Source organism: Carlito syrichta, unplaced genomic scaffold (assembly GCF_000164805.1).
Source record: "Carlito syrichta isolate Samal-C Ts95f unplaced genomic scaffold, Tarsius_syrichta-2.0.1 Scaffold287733, whole genome shotgun sequence".
Classification (NCBI taxonomy): Eukaryota; Metazoa; Chordata; class Mammalia; order Primates; family Tarsiidae; genus Carlito; species Carlito syrichta.
In genome coordinates, this window is record NW_007231829.1 from 12,419 (window position 1) to 36,264 (window position 23,846).

General features: G+C 51.3%; 2 protein-coding genes across 3 annotated transcripts in view; both read left to right on the forward strand.

Annotated features, from left to right (window-relative positions):
• PRELP (proline and arginine rich end leucine rich repeat protein) overlaps nucleotides 1-2,113 on the forward strand; it is a 13,812-nt gene extending 11,699 nt beyond the window's left edge. For both annotated transcript variants that reach the window (XM_008052965.1, XM_008052966.1), the window contains exon 3: nucleotides 1,649-2,113. In XM_008052965.1, the coding sequence (XP_008051156.1) occupies nucleotides 1,649-1,824 (176 nt within the window). In that variant the 3' untranslated portion in view covers nucleotides 1,825-2,113. The remainder of the gene's footprint in view (nucleotides 1-1,648) is intronic.
• A 7,526-nt stretch (nucleotides 2,114-9,639) lies between these two features.
• Nucleotides 9,640-23,510, forward strand: OPTC (opticin). The gene is made up of 7 exons (XM_008052967.1): nucleotides 9,640-9,858; nucleotides 10,910-11,045; nucleotides 12,665-12,823; nucleotides 13,815-14,017; nucleotides 17,050-17,145; nucleotides 17,669-17,867; nucleotides 23,362-23,510. The coding sequence occupies exons 1-6, from the start codon at nucleotides 9,640-9,642 to the stop codon at nucleotides 17,837-17,839; spliced, it is 984 nt and encodes a 327-aa protein (XP_008051158.1). The 3' UTR covers nucleotides 17,840-17,867; nucleotides 23,362-23,510.
• The last annotated feature ends 336 nt before the right edge of the window (nucleotides 23,511-23,846 follow it).

Here is a 23,846-nt window from a genome sequence, read left to right on the forward strand (position 1 = left end):
AAAAAAAAAAAAAAAAGAAACAAATGCATGGAAGAACAGGTCTGTTCATTCATCCAGGATAATTACAAGTGGAGGTGATGGGTTAAAAATCTTGCAAGAAACAGATTCAGGAAAAGAGAAAAACTGTCTAATTTTACCCTGTAGGTAGCACATTAAAATGGAACATGTTACCCCCAGAAAGCTGTGTAGGCCGAAATATACACAGAAAGGCTACTCGATTAAAACATGGCTGACAGTTCTCTACCAGATTGTGGAAGAACAGGTTGCTGGGGATATCCCAGCCTCCTCAGGTTGAAGTCAGAGAAATCATGCCCCATCCACACGTGCCCACCCCCCTCCAGCCTGTTTCCTGTAACCCTAACAGAGAGAATGGGCTGAATGGAACCTGGTCCATTATGTTCTTAGCAATGTCCATAAGACCACCACTAATACTGGCCTTTACAGTTTTCAAAATGCTTTCGCCAACATTCTCTCATCTGATGTACAGGGCAGGTACCACTCACCGTTTCACAGGTTGAAGAACTGGGAGTCAGGGTAGCGGGTCAGGCAACAGCCCAAAGTCACCAAGCCCGTAAGGGAAATTCTACCCATGTCAGGACCCTCCTGCTACTCCTGTGATGGGGGAGGAAGAAAACAAGGACCATGACAACTCCGCCTCCTCCCCCTCCTCCTCCTCTCCCTCCTCCTCCATAGATGATGCATGAGGCAAGGGTTAGGGAGAAGAAAACCATTCATTTAGAAGCTGACATGCCTGATGCCATCTAACAAAAGGTGATGGGAAAATGGAATCTCGGGCATGGACCCTTCAGAATTAATAGGCTAGTCATGTCCCCAGGGCGCCTGAGTTCTCTCCAGACCCTCTTTCCTCTTCCTGTCATCTGTCTTTCAGATAACATCTTCCACCCACTCTCATGCCTCACATCCAACTCACAGGAACAACGCTGGAACAATTCTCCTATCCACCAGCGGGCTTCAGGTCTCGCCCTACGCCACTGCTTCTCCACACTGTAGCCAGATTCATCGTCTAAAGTATAAACCTGATGAAGGGGATCACGAAGGGCCCTTCCGGATTTAACACCCCAGGATGCTCTGGTTCGTTTATCCTAACATCACTCTCACAAAGACAGCCCTGCTCGATGCCATTCCTCAGACTAGAGGTTCAAGCCCTGACCCTTAGCGACATACTGTTTGAAAGCCTACTTACCTTCCGAGCTTCCTCTCCTTAGTACATCACATTGCACTATTACTATTCCCAGATTCGGTCATGAGCAGAATTTTGGCCTCCACAACTTCAAACAGATCCCTCTGTCAGAACATTATCCCACAGGTCTAGGTCTCCACTTGTAATCCTACCTATTCTGGAAGGCCCAGCTCAAAGCTTATTTCTGATTCTCCAGAGTAAATTTACAGTAGTAATTATTGATCAACATCAATTTACTTCATTTTGCAAATGAGTAAACTGAGCCTGGAGGCCAAGGCAGCTTGTTTATGGTCATACATTCCCAAAGACAGCCAGTTCCAGAAAGGAGAAGTCTGGAGTCCCCACTCTTGGTTGCCTCCCCCTTCTCCTTCCTCATCTTTGCCTCCAGCCCCGTTCTGTCCTGATTTCTCTACATCCCTGATGACTTCTCCCCTTCTTTCTCCATAGAAATCAACGGGACCCAGATTTGCCCCAACAACCTGGTCGCCTTCCACGACTTCTCCTCAGATCTGGAGAATGTGCCACACCTGCGCTACCTGCGTCTGGACGGCAACTACCTGAAGCCACCCATCCCGCTGGACCTCATGATGTGCTTCCGCCTCCTGCAGTCGGTGGTCATCTAACCCTCACTCTGTGCTGGATCTCCTCTGACGGCACTTGAAGGCTGGGGGCGCAGGCACCTGTGCCCACTGTTGGTTTTCTCTGTCTCCCTTTCTTGCTCCCAGCTTCGCCTCTCTTAATCCCACCCTTCTGAGGCAGGGAAAAGCCATCTACACTGCTTGCAGCCTCAGGAGCAAGACTTCCAAGAGCTCGATTTGGTCCCGCCCAGTTCAAAGACACCCAGTGCACACCCAAACTTCTGGCCTTCTGTGGTCTCCGTTAGCTCCAGAAACACAGATGTGTGTCCAAAGACTCAACGTCCCCTTCTCCTCCACCACCCACTCCTGGGTAAATCTGGGCTGTGGACTGACACCTGATCTTGGTCCTGGCCCAGCAAGCTGAAGATGGTCAGGGGCAGCCCAGAGGGGGGGTCCATGAAGTCCAGCTGGAGACTCCTTCATCTCTGGCAGCTCTGGCCCAAAGAGGCCGAGAAACCCAGATCTCCCCAGCCAAGGATTCCTTTTTCCAAAACTGCTGCTCCACTGCCTGGTTCCCCAGCACCAGACATCGCACTGGCTCTGCTGGCCGCTGTTCTCCGGGAAGGAAGTGGGAGGGAATGACGGCGCAGGTCGGAGGGTCAGGGTTCCCACAAGGGCCTGCCTCTGGCCATGCCCTCGCAGGGATGAGTGGGGGCCCCCTCCTCCTCCTCCTTCAGGGTGCACACAGCTCACGCCTTCCTGACTGGGCCTCAGAGAGGAACAGCCAAGGAGGAGAATGACCCAAGGAACTAGGAATCAGCCAGCAGGGGAAGGGAGGAGGTCAGCGCCCAGGGACAGACCCGCGTGGGCGGAGATGGGTCCCGCAGCCCCTCTTGCCCGACCGGAGGCCTGGGGCCCAAGGGACAGTGTTCACCGTGGAGGGCTGAGAGGCACCAGCCCCGCCCCTTCCATCTGCTCTCCATCAGTGTGGATGGCCCACTCGGTCTACCCCAACCGGGAAGGAGGGGCGGAGCATCTGGAAATCTCCCAGAAGCCTCTCGCACATTGGAAAATTAGCCTCCGCCTCTAGGACAGACACGTCAGCGACACCTAGTGGCTGGCATAGGTAACAGCTGGCTCCAGTCATCATCCTCACCCTCTCCGTAAGGTGGTTGTGTAGGGCCCGCGAGGGGATATGGGGTCCCAACTGGAAAGATCCTTGAGCCTTTAGGAACACAGATGAGGATAGTTTGTTCCCGTTTGCGGGGGGCCCTTGCCGGGTCCCTTCTCAGCTCCCACATCTGTAAGCAGAGCCGGTGGGTAAGATGCTCCTCCTAGGTCCCTCTAGCGCTCACACTTAAAACCATTCGAATGCAGGACAAGTCCTAAATATGATCCCCTTTCCTTGCAGTAATTTATTCTCTGGATGGACTGTCCCTCCCTCCGAGGCTTCCTTACCCTCCTTGCCTGGCCCCGTGAGCAACTTGGCAGGTCTCCAAGTGGAACCCAGCCCCCACAGGGCTGGCTCACCTTCACCTTCCCCCTTAACTTCCTCTAAGGGATGCTGCCCTTCCTCAGCACCGAGTGTGTTTGCTAGTGGGGGAGGGGGCGGGAGAGGGTGCGGATATTCTAGAAAAGAGTAAGACACCATGCCCACACCCAAGTTAGGATGAGAACAGTTTCAGAGGTGTTTAAAAAATTCAATTAAGCAGGGTCCCTAACTTCAAGAAATTCCCATTATTCTTTCTCACCTTTCTCTTGCTAATTATAGGAAACAGGACCCATTTCATCACCACCTCCTTCCCCTGTGCTCCTCTGCAATTGCCTCATCCTTCCTAGCTGCAGCTGGTTTCTCCAAGGCTCCTGCTTAAAGTCAGTATATTATTATGGCTGTAAGCAACCTGGTGCTATGGCCTGGATAAGCCCCCCTCCTGTACCTTATTCACATCTTGCAAGCTCAGCCCCTTTGTTGAGGCCCTCAGGGAGTGCAGCTCCTGTGACTCCCCAGAGGGCAGAGGTCATCACCCCCCCAGTCCTGCAAACCAATGTAAGTACTTTCTTTTAGCAGGAACACAATCATCCTCCCATTGCCCCCGCTAGAATATATCTGCCCCTCCACCTTCCATTTCTCCAGAGGGGGTTCAAGTTAAATTGGCTCCACAGGCTCCCTCCCCCAAAACACACACACACAATGTGCTGGTTTCCCTTGGCTTTAAAAAAGCCCCTTCCTCCTTACACAAGATCATTCCCTCAGTGCTGTTGGCATCTACCTATACAGGTGCGTAAGTAGGTGTGTATGTGAACTCTGCACATGTATCTATTCTCTCTTGAAGACCATGTTAACTTTGTGAAACAACTTTCATATTTCAACACGCTTCACAGCAGAGGAAATAAAGTAATATTAAATACACCCTGGTTGAATGTGACAATGTGAATAGGTCAAGAATAACACCTTAAAGTCATCTTGTCACCTACCCCGTTTCCCACTTATTTGTTCTGAGGTGATTAGGTGATGGGTGGAGAAAAGATCCTATTCTTGAGAAACTCCCAAGAAAACTATCCCAAAGCCTTTTTTGGAACACTCTCCCAACACTCACAACGCTCATGAAAAGTTATTCCTCTTTTTTTTTCTTTTTGAGAAAGGGACATGCTCTATCACCCAGACTGGAGTGCAGTGGTGTGATCATAGCTCACTGTAAGCTGGACCTTCTGGGCTTGAACAATCCTCCCGAGTAGCTGGGATTACAGGCACATGCCACCATACCTGGCTGATATTTTTTTCCTTTTGTAGAGACAGGGTCTCTCAATGTTGCCCAGTCTGGTCTCAAACTCCTGACCTTAAGCAATCTTCCTGCCATGCCCTTCCAAAGTGCTGGGATCACAGCCATAAGCCACTACACCCAATCAAAAAATTATTCCTAAGTCCCACAAGACTCTCCTGGCCAAAAAAAAATCCTAAAGTCAGACCAGAAATCTGACAGCTGTATTTGAAGCCCAAAGCTCCAATCTCTTTCAACCCACAAATTACTAAATTGATAAGGGTCTCCCAGAAGCTCAGTACTGAAGCAGGCACAGAAAGACACAAAACAGTTGTCTTTCCTCACCAAGTGAAGCTTATAGACTAATTGGGGAGGTACAGTGTGCACACAAAACATAAAAGAGCCATAATGAGGGCAGAGAACAAAGGGCCAGTGGAAGTTCACAGAAGGGTGACAGCAGAGTGCTCGCAGCTCTCTTCCGAGGCAAACTTGGTTCCAGAAGTGGGTTTCATGGTCCTCCCAACCTACACCACCTTCTTTAGGATGAAAACTGCCAGATGATTCCCTCGCCTCTCCTACCTGCCTGCTGAACACCAACTCCAATTCAGCAAATGTTCATATGCCTGGTTGCCAGCCAAGAATTCAAGGGTAGGGTTGAGCATGGTGGCTCACACCTGTAATCTCAACGCCTTGGGAGGCCAAGGCAGGAGGATCCCTTGAGGCTGGGAGCCCAAGGCCAGCCTGGGCAACATAGTAAAACCCTGATTCTACAAAAAAATTAAATAATTCAGTGGTAGCTAATATATACCCCATGTCCTTGAGAATCTCATAACTCGGTAAAGGGGGAAAGAGCCATGAGTTGACATTCTATGTTTTAAGTGTTTGTAAATGCTGTGTACAAACGGCAAAGAGGAGAGGGATTTTACCCCTGCCTGGAGGAAGCCAGAAAGGCTCCTATCACGTGAGCTGGCTCTGAAGGGATGATCAGATTTTGCCAGGTGGGAGAAGGGAAAAAACAAACAGCTATATAACCAGGAGGGAAGGCAGCATGAGCAGAGGCAGGAAGGTGTGGGAGTCCACCCTGTGGAGCATGTGTGACTGAAAAAGAGGAGAGGGTCGGCCAGGCGCGGTGGCTCAAGCCTGTAATCCCAGTACTTTGGGACACCAAGACAAGAGGATTGCCTGAGCCCAGGGGTTCTTGACCTGCCTGGGCAACATGGTGGTTGCAACATCTCTACAATAAATGAAAATATTAGCCGGGCATGGTAGCATACATCTGTAGTTCTGGCTACTTGGAAGGCTGAGGCGGAAGGATCACCTGAGCCCAGCAGATCGATGCTGGTGTGGCCATAAGCGTGCCACTGCACTCTAGCCTGGGTGACGGAGTGAGACTCCAACTCAAAAAAAAAACAAAAGAAGAGAGGGTCACGTTCTGGTCATGGAGTTATGTGACTACAAGGCCTCAGTAAGGAACATACTCCCATACTCCAAAAAGCAGGAGAGTTCCTGAACTTCCCACCCCCTCTCCCTGTCCATGAAAGGAGCAGCAATGGGGTTAGCTGGCCAGACTTCTGTCCATACCGCCTGCCACCTCCAATTCATCAGCATGCCTTGTGCCTCTCCTAATGAGAGATTAGGATTAGGACGCCTCCCCCGCCTCCTTGCCGCCCTTGCCAGACTCTCGGGGAGTGGAACCAGCGGAAACAACAGCCTGCCTGTTAGTCGCTTCTTCTGCGGGTCACACGCACACTTCCGTGGACACTGTCTGGAATCTGTGGGAACTGGAGTGTGTGACCCCCAAGCTTGGGTAACAAAAGTAGAAGTTGGGCGAGGGTCTAGGATGAAAGCCTGTGTCAGAAGGTGGCTCTTGGCGGGAGTGAGGGGAGCAGGTGTTGGAGAGCACCCCTTGTAGGGGTGGGGGCACTTGGCAACCAGCAGAGTCGGCAGGATGAGAAAATAGGGAGAACGGGAGCAGGTGGCAGGGGGATCAAATGAACAGTTGCATTTGCAGGAATAAATGGGGTGGGGTGGGAGGAGGAGCTGCGCCCCATTGGCTGTGAGGGCGGAGGGCCCCTGGCCACAAAGCCCAGGCTGTGGAGAGAAGATGGAAGCACCTGGCTCGCTAAATGTGCCATCTGCCTCCTGAGTGCCCTCAGGCTCTTGGGCTATCTCTCCCTTCGCCCAGTAGAGCCCCCGATGGTGGCTCTCCCCAGATGGGGCACAGGAACATGTGTTGCCCTGGTGACCGGGCCCTTGGACTGGGGAAAGCCCCCTCCCACACCAGCTGGTGCCGAGGAACACTGCAAGCCAAGAGTTCCCCTCTTGGGCCAGGCTACTAGACCTGCCTCTTCACCTGGTGTGCCAAGGCAGAGATGAGTTCTGCCAAGGCCATCTGCTCCGAGCACCTGGAGAACATGGACCTGGGATTCCCAGGATGAGGTTGAAAACCCTCTGGTCTGAGAGCCAGGAAATCCAAGCCCTGGCCCTGGCTTTGTGACCTTGGGCGAGTCACCTCCCCTCTTTGGCCTCACGTTCCTCATCTATGCCATAAGAGGTTTGGACTAGATGAACTTCAGGGGTCTTGCAGCTGGGATTCAGTATCTGGTCAGCAGGAGGGAGGAGGGAGCAAGGAGCATCACTGAAGAAACCGGGCACATGCAGGGGTCCAGGCTGGCAGAATTTGGGAGAGGACATCTTAGTCACCCTGCCTTTAGCAAGAACTTGCCCCACAGCCTGACCGAGACACCAAGGAAAGGGGGGTATGTTCTGATGCGATCTGTGGGTTCCCATCCATGGATTCAGCCAACCACAGATTGAAAATATTCAGAAAAAAAAAATTCCACACAGTTCCAGAAAGCGCAACTTTAATTTCCCACACGCTGGGTACTACTTCGAATCCACATGAATGAAGTGATGTGTAGGCATTGTGTTAGGGGTTATAAGTCATCTAGAGAGGCTCAAAGTGTGCAGGAGGGTGTGGGGAGGTTCTACGTGCAAGTATGTGGTATGACATTTTCTCTCATGGACTTGAGCATCTGGGAATTTGGGTATCCTGGAACCTGGAAGTATCCTGGATGCTTCCAGGCCCCGGATGACCCTGCACAATGTCTTCCGGTGCTTATGATCAGGGAGTCCTTTCTAGGGCCCCTCCCCTTCCACTTCTTTCCTCCCAAATTCTTTAGAGAATTTCCTGTATGCTCATGATCATCGGCCTCATCCCCCACTCACCTTCTCTTTGATCCACCTGGGCCTTCAGTTCCTGCCACTCGTGATTTTGTTCAATTATGTAGGGGAGTGGGACTCTGGGTAGGGGTGGTGGCTGGCCAGGGTGCCTCCTTAGCTCGTCTTCTACCCTTGGATTCCAATCAGGAAGCCAGAGCCTCATCACTCTCTGGTCAGAGAAAAAAGCTAGAAAGGCAAGCTCTGTTCCTCCACATACTCCCACTCCAGTCTTCCCTGAAGGCTCAGAACCCGAGGGGTGGACCCCTCTCTTGGAGATGTGGACATATCAGGAGGGTGGGCCAGGATGGGGGACATCTGACAGACTAGGGGAGAGACAGAGCAGGAACAGGAGGTGGGGGACTGCCTGAGTGAAGAGAAAGAGGAAGAATTCCCTTTTGTCCAGCAAAGCCACGGGCAGGGGACCCCTGAGGAAAGAGGAGGGGAAACAGCTGGACCTCAGGGAGAATGAGGAGTCTGATTGGTCACATGTCTGACTGACTGGCCAACTCCTCGCCCTCCCCCAGCTGCCTGCGCCTCTAGTCTAACCCAAGCCCCATTTCAGACAACCTCCTCAGAGTCCCCACCTCTCCGTTCAGGAACCAAGAGCACTGAAGGGGTAAGGTTCAAGGTTTGAGGCCTTAGGCCCCCTGGAATGCAAATGAGGGGAAAGTTCAGGCTGGAGTAGGGATTGGGCAGGGAGAATGAAGAGAGTTCAGGCCTCTGGCCAGAGAGGTTGGAGGAGGCTTCTGGATGGGTAGTAAACTCTGTCTTAGGATGTCTGAAGGTGATATGATTCGGTTTGGAGTGAGGTTCGGGAGGTAAGATGAAGAGACCCCTCTTGCTACTGCTGGGGGCTTGCCCCTTGCCCAGCTGAAATTGAGAAAGCGGGAAGATCTGCTAGGAGCTTGTGCAGCTGGCTTTGGGGAGGGCTGAGTTACCAGGCTTACACCAGGTGTGACTGTTGTGTGCATTTGTACTTGGTTGCCTCAGCACCCACACCACACGCATTTCTTGACCCGTCTGTGTAATGTGGACGATTTACACGAATGCCTGTACTCGCATGCACATCACACATATACATAGGCACCTGTGCACACACGGATGTAAGCAAATATCCAAGAACTTTCCAGATGCATACATACTCCCACCACCACACACAATGAACTCACTAGTATGTGTAATCATCTGTGTTGAAAAAGCAGCATATATTATGAACTGACATTCTTCTTTACACCGTGTGTCAGTTTGTAAACCCATGTCTCCCAAATGGACTGGGTGTTGCTAGGAAGGGCTGTGCCTTATTCATCCTGCTTCCCCAAAGACAAGTCTAGTGGCTGGAACCTAACAGACACCACACACGTGTTTGTTGAGCAAATGCACGAACGAATGATCTTTTAACAAACCGTGAGATTCCTTGATATTGAAGTGTCTCTAAGTCTTGCTTGGTGATGAGTAGCCATATTCTGAGAGTGAGGTTGTATGAGAGAGAGCATCTGTGTACATGCACCTGTGTGTGCCTGCTGTGTAGACAGGGGGACCTTCGTGACTGTGTGTGCACATGCCAGGGTGTGCACATGCCTGTGTGAGTGGATATCAGGCTGGGGATGATCATGTAGAAAAATGCGCATGGGGTGGTTGTGGGAGATCCCCCTAGATACAGTCCCAACCTCCAGGGAGCTTGTGCATGTAATGAGGGCACGTAGGGGTGTGTGGTGACTGGCATAGGAGTCTGCAGTGAGGCTGAGGCTGTGAGCCATCCTCACAGCCCTCCACAAAGCCTGCCCCTCGGACCATGGCTCTTCCTCCTGCCCACTCCCCAGAACCAGACACCGATGTGATTCGGCCCCATTCTCAGCCCACTCCTAACCCCAGGACCCCCATGAGGCTCCCGGCTTTCCTGGGTCTCCTGGCCCTGATGCTGCAAGAGGCAGGGACAGCTTCTCTCCCAAAGAAGATGAGGAAGAGGAGAGAAGAGGAAGGTGATGCTTATGCAGCCCTGCCTCTGGGGGATGAAGCCCTGAACCCGGAGAGCTACGGTGAGGTCATTGACCTGAGCAACTATGAGGAGCTCACTGACTACGGGGACCAGTCCCCTGAGGTAAGGACACAGCAGATCCACTGCACTTCCTGCATCAACCTGGGAGTTGGCGCCTGACCCTCTCCGCCTCCCCCGCCACGCAGGTGTCTCAGCCTCCATCTCCTTCTCTATGAGGTGGACATTCCTGTCCCTCTGTAGGAACTTGACATTTAAAGTCAGGGGTCCCCAGCTCCCAGACTGCAGACCAGTACCAGTCCGTGGCTTGTTAGAACCTGCCACACAGCAGGAGGTGAGCAGCGGGTTATTGACTCCTGTCAGATCAGCAGTGGCATTAGATTCTCACGTGAGCGTGAACTCCATTGTGAACTGGATCTAGGTTGTGGGTTTCTTATGAGAATCTAATGCCTGATGATCCCTCACCTCCCACCCGTGGAAAAACTATCTTCCATGAAACTGATCCCTGGTGCCAAAAAGGTTGGGAATCACTGATTTAGATGATACTAAGAAAGGGAACACGAACGTGCAATTTATTTGTCCATTTGTGGCAAACTCAGTGGGACCCCTCCTCCTTCAGAAGTCATGCATCCTCTCCTGCTGTCAACCAGGATCCTGAGTCATGTCTCACTGGGGCAGGGGTCAGCAATGTCCCCATATTCTCCCCTGTCTCTTTTCTGAAACTGTCCTCCAGGGGGAAGTTCTTCCCCTGTGCCTCCAGGCCCTTGAAGGGCCTGACCTGCAGCAGCATAGGCTGCAAGCCCAGAGGCCCCCACTCACTTACTGTGTGAGCCTGGGCAGTGTGGAACGAGGGAACAACTGGGGAATCCCAAGACCTGGGTTCCAGCTCTGCCCTGGCCGTCCGCTGGCTCCATGGGTCTCGTCCCTTCCCTCTCTGGGCTTCTGTTTCTCCATCCAAATCTTGAAGATGCAAGACTTGATGTTCTCTAAGCCCCTGCTCCCTGCTCTTGCTCACTCTTTCTGCTATCCCTCCTTCTCCCATCTCCACAGGGACTCTTTGCAAGTTTGAAACTGGTCACTGAGTTTCCCAGAGTCCAAAGTTAAGTCCCTCTCAGGCAAAAGCTGGCCTATGGTGTACTATGTGCTGTGTCTCCAGGTTAAAGTGACTAGCCTGGCTCCTCCAACCAGGACCAGTCTCACCAAGAGCACCAAGGCTCTAAGGACACCCTCACCAAACCCCATGTTGGCCAGACCTACTACCTTGGGACTACTGACTTCCCCAGCCAACCATGGTAAGTACACAGTCACATGGTCACAGTCTCATAGTTTATAGGCAGACAATTATGACCCAGGACTAGGGGGCACCACAGTTTGAACTTGGGTGGAGTGTGGAGGGCTGGGGCTACCCTTACCAGCAGGATGATGAGGGGAAATAGCCACAGTAAGAACAGAAAAAAAAAAATCCAAGAGAGAAGCTGGCTGTTCCCAGTATTTTTGCCTGAATGCACAAACTGAGTAGAAAGCAAAGAAATGCAAGAATTCCCTTATGCCCCAGCAAAGCCACCCTGCCTTAATTAATAGCATCACTGGGGGAACGGATTGAGTGGTAATTAGATGAGAGACAATTAAAAGCCTGTAGAGAAGAATAAATAACTTTGCGGCTGTCACTTGGCACAGGAGCCAATGAAGCAGTCACACTGCTTTTCAGCTCCAAAGTCCCTCCTTAGCAGGCCTCTCTCCTTCCCTGGTGCCCTCCTGGGTGCTGGCAGCCCTGGCAGTAATGGGGCAGAGCAAGCTTGGCACTCTACAGGGAGGCCAAAACTGGGGCGGAGAGCAAATGAAGTCTGTTCTGGACTCGCATGCCCGTAGCTTCCCTGTTCTTCTCTTGGGATGCCTGCCTTGGGTGGATTTGGGGTCTTGGGGCATCCGCAGAGAAACCATTCAGAGGACATCCATGAATTCTCAGAGCCACAGTATCCTTAGGCTTGTAGAGACCACCAAGGCCTCAGAAGCACCTACCATTCGAGGCCCTGGGATAAGAAGGATGCTGGAGCTCCACCCCCGCCCCTCCCCACTCCACTTTCTCCGCCTGGTCACTGCTGGCTGAGAAGAGCTGCCCTTTCGTCTTGAGGCCAAGTCACTGCTACCAGACTTCTTCCTTGAGTCGGACTGGTACTGTCCTCTCAGTAATCTCTGTGCCTTGTGATACCAAGTGACAGAAACCACCTGCACTATTTAACTGTATGAGTCAATAAAGTCTTCCCAACTTTTAAGGTCAGTCTGTGTAGGATGATCCGGCCTAAGTCCCGTGGCCACTGGAAACAGAGATGGGGTCATGGACTGAGAACAGGGTTGGGCTGTGTCTCAATGGAAAATCAGGATGCTAATACCATAAGAAGGGGAGATGGATGCTGGCAGACATTGTCCACCTTGGTTCTACTACACTTCTCGGAGCTGCACACAACATATTTAATTTCTCTCCCACAAGGCTGGGGCAGAGCAAGCAATCACTGACTATTTCACTTAATTCTGGCTTTGTTTCATCTTCACTGTACTTTTTGGGACCAGAGAGGAACCTTATTGAAAAGAAACCAATGAGTGTCCTAAAAACACCCACATAGGACTAAGGAAATGTATGAAAATGTATGACCAGAATCTGATGACAGCACAAATGGATTTAGACTAGAGAGTTACTGTGGGTGGACTGCTTCTCTGGGGTCTGGGGTGGAATGACAGACTGGGAGCAGCCAACAGCACTGTCTGGGTGCATGGCACCCATCTGTTCTGGGGAGCAATCCATAGCCTATCAAGAAGGCACAGCTGACTGTGGCTCAGATACTTTGTGGGGTGACGGCCACTGGTCCCAAAGGCTAAAGGGATCTCCCTTTGTTCTGTCTTCCACCTGATCCAGGTCTGCCCACCTGCCTGGTCTGTGTGTGCCTCGGTTCTTCTGTGTACTGTGACGACATTGAGCTAGAGAGTATTCCTCCTCTTCCCCGGGCGACTGCCTACCTCTATGCCCGTTTCAACCGTATCAGTCATATCAGGGCCGAAGACTTCAAAGGACTGAGTATGTAACATGCTGGGAAAAGAGAGGGGGCCAGGTCCTTTCTCATGCCAGCAAACCACGTGAACAGTCTTAACTGTGTTAGTCTTTTCCGTTTGGCTCTCAGTCTCTCCAGCTACCAAAGGAAAGTAGCCCTAAGTATCTCTAATTCTCTTTTTTGAAGAGTTTAGATGGTGGAAGTCGTTTGTTCTCCCAAAAGATCTGGGAAGCTGAGAAGGGAAGTTATAATCAAGCCAACATTCTCAGAATGTCCCAGCAACTATAGCTCTATGGCCAGCTGACCTCTGGACAGATTGTCCTACATGAGGTCCATGACACTCATGCTGTTTACATGGTTTTTGTTTGTTTGTTTTGCTTCTTTATGTGTTATGCCCTGCTTGAGACAGAAGAGCTGGGCTCTAATCCAGTCTACCACTAATTACCCACAGCCTCAGTGCCCCTTTGTGTGACTAACAAGGGGAAGTGGAATGAATCCAGGGACTCCTGGGTCTGTTGGTTCTCACTCTCAAGAGAGTGTCTATCCAAGGTGGGCAGCCACCGACACAGGGCAGGACTCCAAGGAAAGGGACTTAGAATTCCCTTATCTTGACTGGGTGTGGTGGCTCCCACCTGTAACACCAGAACTTTGGGAGGCCAAGGAGAGAGGATTGCCTGAGCCCTGAGTTCAAGACCAGACTGAGCAAGGTGATGAGATCTCATCTCTACAATAAATGAAAAATCAGCCAGGCGTGGTGGTGCATCCTGTAGTCCCAACTACTTAGGAAGCTGAAGTGGTAGGATTGCCTGAGCCCAGCAGGTCCAGGCTGTGGTAGCTGTGACCATGCCACTGCACTCTAGCCTGGGAGGCAGAATGAGACTCTCACTAAAAAAAAAACAAAAACAAAACTCCCTTATCTCGAAAAGGATGGAACAAGGTATGGAGGCAGACCCAACAGGGGACAAGGAAAGATGGCATGTTCCAGTTTCTCTCTTTGTTCTCCCCAATGTCCCTCAGCAAAGATGAAGAGGATTGACCTCTCTGGCAACTCCATATCCTCCATTGATAATGATGCCTTCCTCTTGCTGGCTGCCCTTCGGGATCTGATCCTCTCAGAGAACCAGCTGGCAGCTCTGCCCGTGCTGCCCAACGGCATCGAGATCCTGGATGTCCGCCTGAATAGGCTCCAGAGCTCAGGAATACAACCTGAAGCCTTCAGGGTGAGTCAGGCCCTTCAGCCCACCGCCCACCACCACCACCACCACCACACACCTCCAGCACCACCCACACACTCCACCCTCATGGGGTGTCCCCGCTTCAACCTTGTCCTGGGGTACATAAATCGACCCCATTTTTAAAATCCTTTCCCACTTGTTGCTTATTAAGATTCTCTGGGTCACGAGAAACTAATTCTGACCCAAGAAAAGGATGTTTTACACTGCCATTTCAAGAAGCGCCACAGATGGAAAACAGCACCACCAGGCCTCATGGGCCCATCAATGGATGTGAATTCTTTTTCTGAAAATTCAAATTCCAAAATGTTCCCAAAGCATTTCCTCTGAGCATCATGCTGGTGCTTAAGAAGTTCTGGTCAGGCTCGGTGGCTTAGCTTGTAATCCCAGCACTTTGGGAAACCGAGGTGAGTGGACTGCCTGAGCCTGTGTGTTCGAGACCCCATCTCTACAATAAATCAAAAATTAGCCGGGCGTGGTAGCGCGTGCCTGTAGCTCCAGCTACTCGGAAGGCTGAGGCGGAAGGATCTCCGGAGTCCAGCAGGTCGAGGCTGCGGTGGCCAGGAGCGGCCACTGCACTCCCATCTGGGTGACAGAGTGAGACTCCAACTCAAAAAAAAAAGAAGTTCTGGATTGTGGAGCATTTTGGACTTTGTATTTTCAGATTTGATGTGCCCAACCTGTACCCTGATGCAGCTCAGAAATCAAAGTGAGCAACTCTCCCTCTCCCCCTGTGGGTACACAGTCCCTTGTCCTGGCTTTCTTCTGTGCGTCTGCTCAACTCACCACCCTGCCACATCACTGCCCCCTGCATACTCGCAGGTTCTGCCCCCTGAAAACTTCACTTACACAAGACTTAGGCCCACAGTAGTGCTGACCTCAGCCCTAACTCTACATATCCTTCTGGTTCCAAATCCCACCATTAAGTGACAGTCTTTCTAGGATCACATTTTCTGTGTGTGTGTGTGTGTGTGTGTGTGTGTGTGTGTGTGTGTTTGTTGATTTTTTTTATTTTAAAGATGTAGGGTACAATTCAGGATTAGGTATACAAGTGGTCATTGTACAGGTGAAGTTTGGGCCTCCCTTTGGTTCCCACTTTGCCTGGGATCAGGGACGCTTATTGATGTTATGTGCCCCCGCTTCCTCCCCTGGCAGTGTCTCACTACTCCCAATCCTTTTCTTATAGTATTATGGTAAATGTTCAGGGTCCACTTATGAGTGAGAATATGTGGTACTCCTTTCTTTTTGTGATAGATCACTGAGTATGATAGATTCTAAATCCATCCAAGTTGCTGCATAGTCCATATGTTTATCCTTCTTTATGACTGGATAATATTCCACTGTGTATATGTACCACATTTTTTTATCCAGTCCAGTTTCGATGGGCAGCGGAGTTGGTTCTATGTTTTTGCTATTGTGAACAGTGCTGCAATAAACATGTGTATGCAGGTAACTATGATCAAATTGTTAAGAGAAGCTGGGCACAGTGGCTCATGCCTATAATCCCAGTATTTTGGGAGGCCGAGACAGGGGGATTGCTGGAGTCCAGGAGCTCAAAACCAGCCTGGGCAGCATAGCAAGACCCTGTCTCTACAAGAAATTAAAAAATTAGCCAGGTGTAGTGGCTTGTGCCTATAGTCCCAGCTACTTTGGAGACTGAGGTAGGAGTATCACATGAGCCCAGGAGTTTAAGACCAGACTGGGCAACATAGTGAGATGCTATCACCACAAAAAAATTTAAAAAAAAAATTAGTTGAGTGTGGGTGGTACATGCCTGTAACCTCCGCTACTTGGGAGGATGAGGTGAGAGGATCACTTAAGCCCAGGAGTTTGAGGCTGCAATGAGCTATGATCGTGTCACTGCACTCCAGCCTGGGCAACAGAGCAAGACACTGCCTAAAAAAAAAATTAAAAATACAAATAATAAGTTCAAATAAATCAATTTAGAGCTGCCTTTTGAAATAGGGTGAGGGCATGGAGGCATGCCTGTTTGCTCTCTCCCACTCCCCTTCCCCAAATTCCTTCCACCTCCTCAGTCTTCTCCTGTCTGCTGTGGTCCTTGAGGAAGTTTTACAGAACACAATGTTGATACCACTGTGGGAAGAACACTGGGCTGGAAATCAGAAGCCAGCTGTGTGACCTCGAGCCTCAGTTTCTCCATCTCTGGATGAAGAACAGGGATTGCATGATCATGGAAGTCCTCTGCTGATCCAGCCTCAGCAACATCCTAGCTGGGGCTGGCTGTCTCCATCTTAGGAGAGGCCTCTTGGTCTTGGCTCAGGTTTGTTTTCTCAGCCCGGCATAAGGCATGGGCTTTGGAGCCAGAGAGACCTGGGTTTGTGGGAGTCACCTAACCTTTCTGATCTTGTTTTGTCATCTGCAAAACGAGGGTACTGATGCCTACCTGACACAGTTGCTGGAGGATTAAGCAAGACAGCATTCACAAAGGGCACAGGAGGACTAAATATACATAGTAGATGCTGCATAAGTGGTAGCTATTACGCTTCACCGCGCTCTGAGCCCTGCTGAAGGTTTATTGCTTCCCAAATCCCTCCCTGATTAACCCGACCTGATTCAGAGAGCTCTGTGTCACTCGCACCCGGGGTCTGCTTCTGTATGCCTATGGTTCTCATTCTGCAGGTCTGGATGGCTCCTGAGCACATGCTCCAGGCCTAGCATTTGGAGACTTGTCACTGGGGAAAACCCCTTCCGAAAGCTCCCTTCTGCTTATCCCTGCACCTCCCGGTCGTCATTAAACAGCCGACTGGCGCCTTCATGCTCCAGAGGCACCCCACTGGTAGCAGCTTCTTCTGCGCCTGGCTGGAGTTAGCGTCTGTAGCTCCTTAATGGCCCGGGCATCTCTGCAGTGCCCAGCACGGAGCCTGGCTCAGAGCCGAGGCTAGGTGCATCCTCGGTGAACAAGTGGGGCCCCTGACTCTGACCTCCCCGACTCTGGCACCTCCTCGTGGCCAGAGTCCCACAGCACCGCCTGCCTCGCCCACCCTTTGCATTCTTCACAGGCACTGGAGAAGCTGCGGTTTCTCTACCTGGCTGACAACCTGCTGGAGTCTGTCCCTGGGCCCTTGCCCCTGAGCCTGCGCTCACTGCACCTGCAGGTGAGGAGCCTCGCCCAGAGCAAGGGCAGCAAAAGGCACAGGGGATGGAAGTCAGATCACAGGGGCAGGTCGTGGCAGAGAGAGGCGGGAAGCTAGGCTGCAGCGGGGCCTCCTTCCTGAGAGGGCTCACTAGAGACACGGCCTGGCAGGTCCTGTCCAGATCACTGTCCACGGCCCCAGTTCAATTCCCCCCATTTCTTCTTTATGAAGGGCCTCCTCTCCCTCCACATCTTTATTTCATCTGGCTCAACTGCTTTTCTGTCTCCCTTCTTCCTACCCTCTGTCTCTCTTCATTCTTTCCCTCCTTCTCCCTCCTCCTCTTCCCTGCATCCCTCTTAGACTCTCCCTCTCTCTCCACCCATCCTCCGTGGTCTCCTCTTCTCAGCCCTTGTAGTGTGGCCCGGGTGCATCGGTTTCCCCGGTTATGCCAGGAAAGCCAGGGCTGTGGGTTAATTGATGTGAACCTCCAGTGCTGGCTAAGGGCAGACTCCCTAGGTGGGCTCAGCTGCCATGTTCTCTCCAGAATAACAGGATAGAGACCATGCGGAGCGACTCCTTCTGTGACGCTGAGGAGCACAGGCACACCCGCAGGCAGCTGGAAGACATCCGCCTGGATGGCAACCCCATCAACCTCAGCCTCTTCCCCGGTGCCTACTTCTGCCTGCCTCGGCTGCCCATAGGCCGCTTCATCTAGCTCTGATCCCGCCTCCTCCTCCTCCCAGGTGAGAGCCCTTCTGAGACCACTGAAGGCGCTGGCCATAGAGCCCATTCCCCTTCTCTCTCTTTCTAGCTATCAATTGATTGATCGATCTGTTTTAGAGATGGGGTCTTGCTCTGTTGCCCAGGCCGGAGTGCAGTAGCACAACCATAGCTCACTGTGGCCTCAAGTTTCTAGGCTCAAATGGTCCTCCTGCTTCAGCCCCCTGAGTTGCTAGGACTACAGACATGCATCATCACACCTGGATAATTTTTTATTTTATTTTATTTTTAGAGACAGAGTCATACTTGGTCACCCAGGCTAAAATGAGTGGTGGGATCGTGTGGCTTACTGCAGCCTCAACCTCCTGCGCTCAAGCAACCCTCCAGCCTCGGGCTCCCAAAGTGTTGGAATTATAGGCAAAGCCACCCCAGTCCCCTATCTCTAAGTGGTGGTCTTTAGTTCAGACACTAATTAGCCTCATGATCCAGTTGCAAAAACCACACAAATATGCACACACAGACACCCCCCCCCCCCCCCCACACACACACTAAAGTGTCCTTCAGTAGCCAAATTTGCATCTCTCTATCCTCTTCCCTTAACACCCATGGCTCCTGGTTCAGAGGTCTGCAGCGAAGCTCTTTTCCTTATTCCCCATTCTTCCTACCCACATGGAATGCCAGGCAAACCATTAAGGAGGAAGGGGATGAGGGAGAAAGAGAAAGAAGAGGAAGGAGAAGAGGAGGAGAAGCCGTGGTGTGCCAGAGCCAGCTCTTACTACTTGCAGGAACCGAGTTTCGAATTTTGCGCGTCAGTAGTTAAACACAGTCATTGTGAAGAATTAAATTATGTAAACTTGCAGTTGAATACGTTATCTAGAAAACAAGCAGTTAAAAACGTTATCTAATAAATACTCAAAACTCATGACTTCACAATTACGTTACTATTAATCATGCTCTTGAAGTTGTTTATGTCCATGGTATCTATACAGTGAACATTCTTTTTTAAATTTTTTTCCCCACCCCTGACAAATTCTCTGTAGTGGTGTGCTACTGGGCATCTCTTCCAGACTCCTCGTTCAGTGACATCACATTGGTAGTTTAACATGGGCCATGGTAGGAGTGTTTACACCAGGAAAGGGGGTAAATGCTACAAATCAGGATTCTTTTTTAGAGAGAGCTGATTGTTGAATGTTTTGCTAGCCTATCACTGAAGAGAACGAATCACTACTTAAGATAGCTACCCAGTCCCCACATGCCACCCTGCTGGGGCTGAGGTAGGGTGCCTTTGGGGCGTTCCTTAATTTCTTGCTCTTCCTAGGCCAGGCCCCCTGTTAGATTTGGAGGGAGCCATGCATAAGGATGGAGAACTGACATGAATCTTCACGCTTCTGGTAGTGCTTACCTATTCCCTGGCTCACTGGCCAGTCTCAAGCATAGCTCAGCCGACTGACTCCTGGCCCCAGGGGGTTTCCATCCTGCCCATTCGCTTCTGCATATTCAACCACCAGAGGGCAGCCTTGTGCAAAGATAAATTAACATAGCGATGACTCGCCTGCAGCCCTTTGGATCCTGGGTCCGGGTTGCTGGGCTGGGAGGATGGGAAGAAAGGCAACTATTATGCAGTCAATGATTTGTTCTTTGAATTCTGAGGGAGGGGAGCAGCCAAAGGCAGGAGACACTGGACAAGAGGGATATGATCAATGGGCACTTGGCATCAGAAGTTGGCTGGGCATGAGAGAGGAGAGAGGCAGGGCATTCACTTAATGTCTCAGCAAGAATTTTGTGGAGCACCTACCTGCTGTGTGCTGGCGATGAGATGGTGTACAACAGAAACATATTCCTTTTCCTCGTGGAACTTAGAGTTTAGTTTGGAAGACAAATGTTAAATAATCACACAAATAACCAAGCTGTTCAGCTCATGATAAGTACATTAAAGAGACCGTATAGAATGCTACGAAAGATGCTGCAAGAGGTGGGCTGAGTCTGTAAGGGTCCAGAAGGCCTCCTTGCAGCACTGATGTTTAAGCTGCAACCCAAAGAAAGAGTAGGAGTTAGCCAGGCAATGGGTTGCCAAGACAACCACCCAAGTCCCCAGGTGGTCCCCGAGTCTGGAGGGACAGGTGTTTCTTGTGGGTCACACAGACGGGAACCCACATCTGTCTCCTCCTACCTCTGTCTAGCACCTCCCTGAGCACTTTGGATCCTCACAGTGGTCCTGAAAGCAGACAAGTCAGGGATTATCATTCAGATTCTTCAGAGGAAGAGATCAAGAACTAGGGAAGATCAGCCACTTACCCACCTCACAAGGCTGACAGAGGCTTGGACCAAGACTCAAAACATCAGTAACAAATGCAGTGGGAAGTCTTGGAGGTGGTGAGAGGTATGCTCGGGCTGTGGTGGTGTGTAACCTCTCGTCTAGAGATCCAAGGCTGTCAGCACACCTGACCCCAGGAGCAAAGCTCCTTGCTTCTCAGAGCAGCAGGGCTCTACCAAGCCCATTCTTGGCCTCCTGCTCTCTCCCAAGGAATTTGTTACAATAGAATCTGTGTGTGCATGTGCATCTGTTCTCTGTCTCTGTTCCCTTCCCCATTTCATCCACCAATCTATCCCCTTCCATATCCATATCTTTATAAAATTATGGCAAGAGACAGGGGCAGTGGTCATGTCTGTAATCCCAGCATTTTGGGAGGCCGAGGCAAGAGGATTACTTGAACCCAGGAGTTGGAGACCAGCCTAGGCAACATAGTGAGACCTCATCTCCACAAAAAAAATTTAAAACTTAGCCAGGCGGGTGGCGTACACCTGTAGTCTCAGATACTTGGAGGGCTGAGGTAGAAGGATCACCGAGCCCAGGAAGTGCAGTGAACTGTGACCATGCATGCTACTGCACTCCAGCCTGGGTGACAGAGTAAGACCCTGACTCAAAAAATAAAAGAAAATTATGACAAGGCCTAGGTGACTAACAGCTGAAAGCCTTAAGTTCCCCAACTGTGAGAGACCTTGGATTGAAAGACTCCAATTTTTTTTTAAAAATCCAATCCAGGCCAGGTGTGGTAGCTCACATCTGTAATCCCAGCACTTTGGGAGGCTGGGGTAGAAGGATTTCTTGAGCCCAGGATTTCTAGACCAGCCTGGGCAACATAGCAAGATCTCTTCTTTACTAAAAATCAAAATATTAGCCAGACATGATGGTGTGTACCTGTCGTTCCAGCTCCTTGGGAAGCTGAGGTAAAAGGATTGCCTGAACCTAGGAGGTCAATGTTGTGGTGAGCCAGGATTGTACAACCTCACTCCAGCCTCGGCAACACAGTGAGATTCCAACTGAAAATAAATAAATAAAAACAAAAGTCCATTCAAACACACACACACACACACACACACACACACACACACACACACACACGTTTCTTCTTACTTCCAGAACTGGGGCTCCTGAGTGTTGGAAGCACCCCCGCAGTTCAGCTGTGCTGGATACAGAAAGTTGTCTGGCTCTTGCTCTACTGTGAGAGAAGGGAACTAACAAACTCTGGACTCCTGGAGTTTGCTAGGCACTATAATAGAAACTTCTATGTACATCAATGCCTTTAATCCCAGCAACAACCCTAGCGAACAGGGGTGTCTCTCTCTGTACTGCAGATGAGGAAACAGACTTCTGAAAGGGAAGTGACCCAAATCCAAACAGCAGATAAGTGACCGAGCCAAGATTCAAACCCATGTCCGTCTCACCAGAGTCTGAAGTCCAGCTCTCCAGCACACTCTAATATAGACACTACTTTCAAGTCCTGATTAAAAGAGGCAGGCTCAAGACGGTTCCTTCCCTGAGGCCACTGCTGTTGCACTGGGTAGGATTTCCCTAAGGACTGCTGCCTCAGCAGCTGTCTTCTGACTAATCCTCCATTTTTGGCTAGGGAAGCCCAAGGAATAGAAAGAATGCCCTTGTTGGCTCTCTCCCTGAAGAAATTCTAAACAGAGCATCTGTCCCTCGGTCCCAGGGAGGGAGGGGAGGGACAGAGGGAGAGAGAGAAATTCAAGTGGGCTCCAGCACCTGTTACATCTTGATCTTGGTGTGGAGGATCTAGGGCTCCCATTTCTCAGAGCTGAAGGAATGAGAGTTGGGCAATGGGCGGGGAAGGCAGAGAGCCCCTCTTGACCCAGCATGAGGTCCTCCCGTCCTGCAGAATGGTAAAGATGGTGAGATGGCGTAGAGGGTAGACACGGCGGCCCAGAGAGCAGGAGGGGCCCGCGGGGTCCAGCCAGGCATGGCGGCCATCTTGAACACCTCACAACAGGCAGCGGTCCAGGTCTGCTTAAAACCCACCTCCTCTAAAAACCATGCTTTCCTAACCTCACTCCTCCAGGTCCTCAGTGCCCTGGCAGCACCTGGTTTGCCCTTGGTGAGGACCTGTGCTCTGGGGAGACCCCCTGGTGGCTATCTTGCCAGTCCTGTAAGACAGGAAGCATCTCCCTCCTCTGGGGGCACCCCATGGCCTTCAGGAGGGTTGGGGAGAGGAGGACAAGGGGAAGAGGCCAGGACCCCTCTTCTCTGAGAGAGAAAGGACAAGTTTGCGATGACCACGCTCTACACCTGTCCCAACTCCACGGTCCACCGGTCCTCAGTTTTTCTGAAGGTCACCCAGCAAGGCCTGAGGCCAGGGAAGGCTGAGGGGGCGGGGAGTGGGGCTGGGAATGGAAGGTGGGAGGGGCTGCTGGAGGGGCTGGAGCTAAATCTGTTCAGGATCCAGGGGGCATTTCCCCACCCAGACTTTGCCTGGACTCTTCCCCTTCCCTTGTCTCCCCCTGAGAATAGCCATTGCTTGCGGTTTAGGCTGTACATTTGCACTTTACAAAGCTCTTTTACATACAGAATCGGATTCAATAGTCCCAACAACTCTGTGAGGAAGGAATTGTCATCCCTATTTTAACAGCTAGAAAATGAGAGGCTAGGTCTTGTCCGAGAAAAAGACAACTTCACATATACAATACAGAACATGTTAAAATGAGATGGGGCTGGGGCCGCCGTGAAAGCCATCATTTCTTGGGGACTCCTGCCGGAGAAATGGGAAATCCTGTCTCCAGCTCCTGGGGCAGTGGACTAGTGTCCCCCCCCTCCCCAAAAGAAAACACTCTGAAAAACAAGGAACGGAGAGGGTATCTCCCAGGCTAGAAAAAAGGGTGCTACCGTCAGAGTCTGAGTCTGGGGCCTGTCCCTTGCAGGATGAGGGCCTGTATCCTTAGGAGGCACATGAGGTAATGAAGGATCTCAGCTCAGGAAAACCTCGGGGCTCAAGGACACATGCCCCTCCATCACTGTGCCACCCCCACACGCCCGTCTCTGTGCCCTTCTTGCTTATGGCCAGGAGGGAGGCAGACAGACATGAGGTGGCCACGGCTCGTCCCCACTTCCTCCCCGCCACTTCCTCCCCCCCAGATCTCTCAGCCTTCTCCCTCCTCCTTACCTGCCCCTCCTCTCTCCCCACACCAGACACCAGCTCAATTTTGCCTCTCCTCTCTCTCAAGGTCGTCTCCGGCCCAGCCCGCACTCATTCTCCCACAGCTGCCATCTCACAGGCCTCGCTCCTGTGGTCGCTGGCAACATGGACAGAGGTCTCCATGGAGAGGGAGGCCGCCTGTTTCTTTCCCCATGGCCCCCACGTCTCCCTTCTCCCCCTGAGGTCAAGCAGCCAAGGGACCAACTCCTTCCTGCTTCACTGCAATAAAATTCCACATATCGAGGCCTCCTTCTTGTCTTCAGCCCTTCCAGATGTGGCCAGGCCCGGGATCTGGACACACATGTGCATACCCTCCTGAACGTGCACACACAGAATGCCTGCTCTCCCCCTTCCTCCCTTTTGCCTCCTTCCCCATGTACCCCTTCGGTGCCCAGGCACCAGAGCAAGTAGTTTTAGCCTTCTCCCGGTACCACCAGTTCCAGCCCTGCCTATCTTGCCACCACTTGCCAGCCCCGTCCCTGGCTCCAGAATTCTTTTATTTTGTATGTGTCT